Here is a 5,106-nt window from a genome sequence, read left to right as displayed (position 1 = left end):
TCTATAGAGTTCAATCGAGTATCACATCATCATTCACTATTCCATTAAATTCTATTAATTTTTATCTCACAATGCATTAAATTCTATAAGTTCAATGAAATATAGTAAAAAATATTTATTTAACGATTTAAAAACTTTCTTTTTTCCTTTTTTTTTCTCATTGAAGAGTTCAATGACCATTAAACTTTAAATACATTGTATGTTAATGTGATATTCACAATAGTGGAGTTGTATCTATTGAATGACAAGTAAGCATGACACCTCATTCAACTCTTCCATTAAATTCTCGATTGTGGATGCTCTTAGAAGTATTTTACTAAAATAACCATATTTGACTGTTCAATGCACCCGTACACAAGATTTATAGATCACGAATTTGTGATAAATATTAGGTTCGCTAATTTTTAAAAAGTTTGCAAGTTCAATATTTATTATTCGCAAGTTGGAAAATATTTCAAATTTGGCCAAGACAAAAAATTGTGAAAATAAAAACCTGTCGACTTATGCACATTCAAGTGGTGTAAAAGGATCCAAGTGGCAAAGGAAAGAGTCAGCTGTAGGTGCCATGTTTTGAGCCATAGACACTATACATAGTTTCTACAACTAGGGGGATGGTGGCACCACTACTCTTTGCCCTTGCGAAACCATCAAAAAAGTACAGTTTTTTTTTTTTTTTTCTTTTCTTTCTTTCCACTAAGCACCCCACTTTTTACACTTTATTTTTTCTTCTTCAATGAATGGAGCGTCAAATCTTTCACGCCACATGCACTACTTCTATAGACTGGAGTGCTTATAGACTTTTAACAAAGAGAAACCACTATCAAAAAAAATTCAAAGCCACAACCATGAGTGAAATACATCCCATGCTCATATATTACACAAAACATATTTTTAAAACACCCATCTCAATAATAAATATGTCTTTATCTATTGAGATGTTAACAATTAAGATAACGCGTCGGTGGCCAATTTCGAAGCAAACACCTAAACTAAAAACCCGTTTCAGGTTCACTACAAAGCACAACCGGACATAAATCTAGAAATCCAATTCCAATTTGTTTCATCTTAGCATCATTATCTAGAAGTGTTAGCCTTAGTAAGTAATCTCAGCTTCAAAACGACGCCAAAATCACATATATATAATTAGATTTTTTTTTTTTAAGCAAACAGTAGGATATATATATATATATATATATATATATATATATATATATATATATATATATATATATATATATATATTTGGTTATTTGATTAATGATAGTATTCAGCCAGCAGCAACAGCATCAGCCCGTGGGCTAGCATCCAGGAGTTGACGCAGCTTTGCAGTAGCATTAGAGTTTTGGTTATTGTTGTTACTACTTTTGTACACCATTTCTTCTTCTTCAACATCATTTCCACTTCCACCTTCCTCAGAAGTACAACTGTCGACCCTAGACAGGAGGTTAGCCGTGCTCAGGGACACACTCGTATCTTCTGTGTCATTTTCTTCTTGCACGTTCTTGAGTTTTTCCTGTAGTTATAGTCGACCACAAAGAACAATAATAATAATGTCATTTTAACAAGTACTATATAATTAATAATGAGATTTGGATTCCGTGTGTGTCTTACGGTTAGTTTGGCGTTTTGAAGCTTGAGTTTCTCTGAGTTGTCAGTGAGTCGGTTAATCTCGGACTTAAGGGTCAGATTTTCACTAGTCAGTGCATCAACTTTTATCGCCAATTCTTCAGCTTCAGCCTGAAACAGATATTTGCATTTTGTTTTGTCAGATCCAAGCTACAAAATTGTAGCAAATATTTTGGAACATAAGAGACTTAAAACATCGTTCGTTGTTTTATTTGAATTTATATAATGATGGACAGAATGACTTGATGGGTTGAGCCAAAAAAAAAAAAAAAAATTGAAACGTGATTAATAATGTATCTATCTAGATTTAAGACGCCAACCCAACCAGTCCTATACATATTTATATTTATATTTATATTTATAGAGACAAACATCATTACCCATTATATTCAGACATGAAAGAAATGATGAGACACGTAGGCATAGTACGTTTACCTGTTTCCTTAATCTAGATCTCCTGGCAGATTCGCGATTAGACTGCTTTCTCCTTTCCCTTTTCAGTTCTCGCTCATTCTGTCATTATTTAAATGAGGGAAATTAATTAATATTCAGAAAAGAAGGTTCCAAAAGGTTGAGTCTACCAAATTCAACTTGCGATTAAATATAGAATTAAAATGGACCTGCTGTTGAGCTTGGTTGGGCATCATGGCAACAGTTGCTGATGTCATCAAGGTAACTGCAGTGGGAGATTTCTTAATTTCTGAATCAGAGGTAACAACAGTAAGAGCAGTCACTCCATTTGGTTCTTTATGAAAAAAATGACCGCTTATCTTTCCAGCTTCAGCTGCTGCTGCTGCATTTAGTTCATAAACTTTAACCAACAATACATTTTACATTTTACAATTTTCAATTTTCAATTTTCAGTTAAAAAAAAAAAAAAAATAGGAAATTACGAGACACTTCACGGCTCCTTTTCCTACTAGCGGTGTTGCCATCACTTCCTTCACTAGAAGCTTGGGTTTCCCCACTGTTGAAAATTACTTGTAAGATTAAAGATTTAATTTATTTGTAATGGGAAATGAATCAAAGATTAGCAGTAACCTGTGAGAAATCCCATTGCCTATCGACATTGCCAGCCCATCAAATCCTTTTAACTTCTTCATCAAGCCACGCTCAGAGTTCCCTGATGACTTGGCAGGAGAATCAATGCTCATTGGACTTGCCTGAAACCACATTAATTTCTCATAATCTATAAATAGTAAGCGGTTATTATGCTAACAAGTAAAAAGACTCACAAGAGGAACTCCAGGATGTGGATAATGTGGATACATTGCAGCATAAGGTGGCATCATATGCTGAAATTGCAAGTATATACAGATTAATTAAGGTCAACAAAAATGAATTAAGGTTTAAATTTAATTACCTGTGGTGGGGCCCACATATAAGGCGGAGGAGGATGTCCCGAGTTGAAGTACGGTGGTACAGCCATGCTATGCCCATAATAAGCCTACATATATATATGCCAAAAAAAAAAGTCAAACTTTGGTCAACCACTCTAAGTTGTGAGAAACAAAACACTTTTTTTTTTTTTTTTTTGAATAATAAATAAATAATCAACAAAACCTGCATAGCTGCCCAATCGGGATATGCATGAACACTCGTCTGCTGATGCTCCTGCAAGCATTAGTAACAATCAATAACAAGCATGGATTCATGATTTATCTGTGAAGCTTGGTTTTAATTTGTAGACTTTTTAATTAATTAAGAGGCAGCAGCATCGTTAAATATGAAAACGAATTTGGAGGTTACTTACGGGTGGTGAAGATGGTTTTTCTGGCTTACAAGCCTTTGTCTCTTCACAGTTGCCCATGGCCAAACACTAGAAACAATACTCACCTGCAAATTGCAATGTAGGATAAAAATGTCAAGATAAAACAAAAATAAGGTCTTAAGATGAAGACTACAAAGATCTTGAATACATGGCAAACCATTTAAAAGTATATCATCATCCAACAATCAAATGAGATAAAACTAAACACCATCAATAGAGCACGCCAACATCAAATACAGGAAACAATAACTAATTAGTTTTTTTGTTCAAAATCATCCTTTATCAAAATTTATAATTTCAAAGGGAAATTAATTTGGCCATAATCTCTCTGATTAGCTTATTCATAATATATATATATATATATATATATATATATATATATATATATATATATATATATATATATATATATATATATATATATATATATATATGTCTTTTATATTGTTTGAAATAATTTTTAACCAAACAAGTAAAAGTCTTGGTATTGGGATCTATATGTTGATCCATGACAACAGGGACAATAAATTCAAAAGAAAAGAAAAAAGGTACGGCGTAATTTTGTCCTTTCCATGATCCACATCAAACAAGGAGAAAGTAAAACAGCACCCACAAAAGTCCAAGACTATTACCAATCCAAGATAACCTACTACCAAATTTACAAAACTATCCTCACATTCATCCCAATAATTACATCACCAAAATCATTCCTGGAATATTAATTAATTCTACAAATTTAATAATTTTATTTGTCAATACCTCGTAACACTTCTCAATTGAAATTAAAACTCTACGTACGTACCAGTCTACCAGAAAGCAAATTCCACTATATGAACACAATGCTTTCAATCATATGAAAAATTTTCCCCTATTTTTCCAGTTTTGATCGGTTTATTATTCCCAATTCTCAGTTCTCATCTCCTCTCTCTCCCTTTCTCTACAAACACACACAATCATGCGTATTTTGATCAAAAAATTACTACAGGTATTCATAGACAATATCAGTCAGAGCTGAATCAACATATAATAAACAAAAAGAACAATAAATGCACGAACCTCTACTGCAATCTATAGAAAAAACACATAAAATTGTCAACTAAAACGATTCGAATTTCGAATTTCACACGCGAATTGTGTAGTATCGAACAGTTGAGAAAAAAATTAAACAAAATAAACAGTACCTGAGTAAGAAGAAATTTCAGAACTGCATTTTCTCTCTCTAAACTTTCTCTCTCTAAAGCGAGGGAGGGGGAGGGGAGGGAAGAAGTGTGGGCTTTTTGCAGCTTGTAGAGAGAGGAGAGAGAGAGAGTGCCAAGGCAACACTCCACGTCACGAGACACGTGTTCGTGCGTTAAGTATTACCATCTCTATATCACAGAAATTATTATATAAGTAGAGGTATCGACTTATCGTATATCAAAATCAGTTCCATACAATGTCGTAACTTTTATTAGATTCACTATCAATCAGTAAAAAAAGTGATATAGATGATATTTTTTTACTATATTCACCTTGTAAATTAATTTTATTCAAAAGTAAGTATATCAACGTGCGTCAGGAATTACTTGAAGTGTTTATTAATTTATTATTATATATATATATATATATATATATATATATATATATATATATATATATATATATATATATATATATATATATATATATATATATTGAACGGTAATGTTAATATTTGCTTGGGATTGAAC

The 5,106-nt window shown here is 32.2% G+C and overlaps 1 protein-coding gene across 3 annotated transcripts; it reads right to left on the bottom strand.

The window, feature by feature from the left end:
• Window positions 1-846: 846 nt before the first annotated feature.
• LOC145006451 (common plant regulatory factor 1-like) lies at window positions 847-4,733 on the bottom strand. Of its 3 annotated transcripts, XM_078965536.1 has the most exons (12): window positions 4,579-4,667; window positions 4,200-4,334; window positions 3,380-3,462; window positions 3,190-3,240; window positions 2,990-3,073; window positions 2,862-2,921; window positions 2,668-2,789; window positions 2,520-2,593; window positions 2,247-2,419; window positions 2,062-2,139; window positions 1,612-1,737; window positions 847-1,513 (listed from the first exon to the last, which is right to left on the bottom strand). In XM_078965536.1, exons 3-12 carry the CDS (start codon window positions 3,434-3,436, stop codon window positions 1,268-1,270), a joined length of 1,071 nt encoding a protein of 356 aa, XP_078821662.1. In that variant the 5' UTR covers window positions 3,437-3,462; window positions 4,200-4,334; window positions 4,579-4,667; the 3' UTR covers window positions 847-1,267. The 3 variants fall into 3 exon arrangements, with proteins under 3 accessions (XP_078821662.1, XP_078821661.1, XP_078821663.1); XM_078965535.1 differs by lacking the exon at window positions 4,200-4,334 and having other exon boundaries at window positions 4,579-4,733; XM_078965537.1 differs by lacking the exon at window positions 4,200-4,334 and having other exon boundaries at window positions 2,247-2,416; window positions 4,579-4,733.
• Window positions 4,734-5,106: the final 373 nt, after the last annotated feature.

This window comes from Lactuca saligna, chromosome 7, assembly GCF_052625555.1.
Source record: "Lactuca saligna cultivar CGN05327 chromosome 7, ASM5262555v1, whole genome shotgun sequence".
Taxonomy (NCBI): Eukaryota; Viridiplantae; Streptophyta; class Magnoliopsida; order Asterales; family Asteraceae; genus Lactuca; species Lactuca saligna.
Note: the sequence above shows the minus strand (reverse complement) of the source record. Positions and strands in the feature narration are given on the sequence as shown.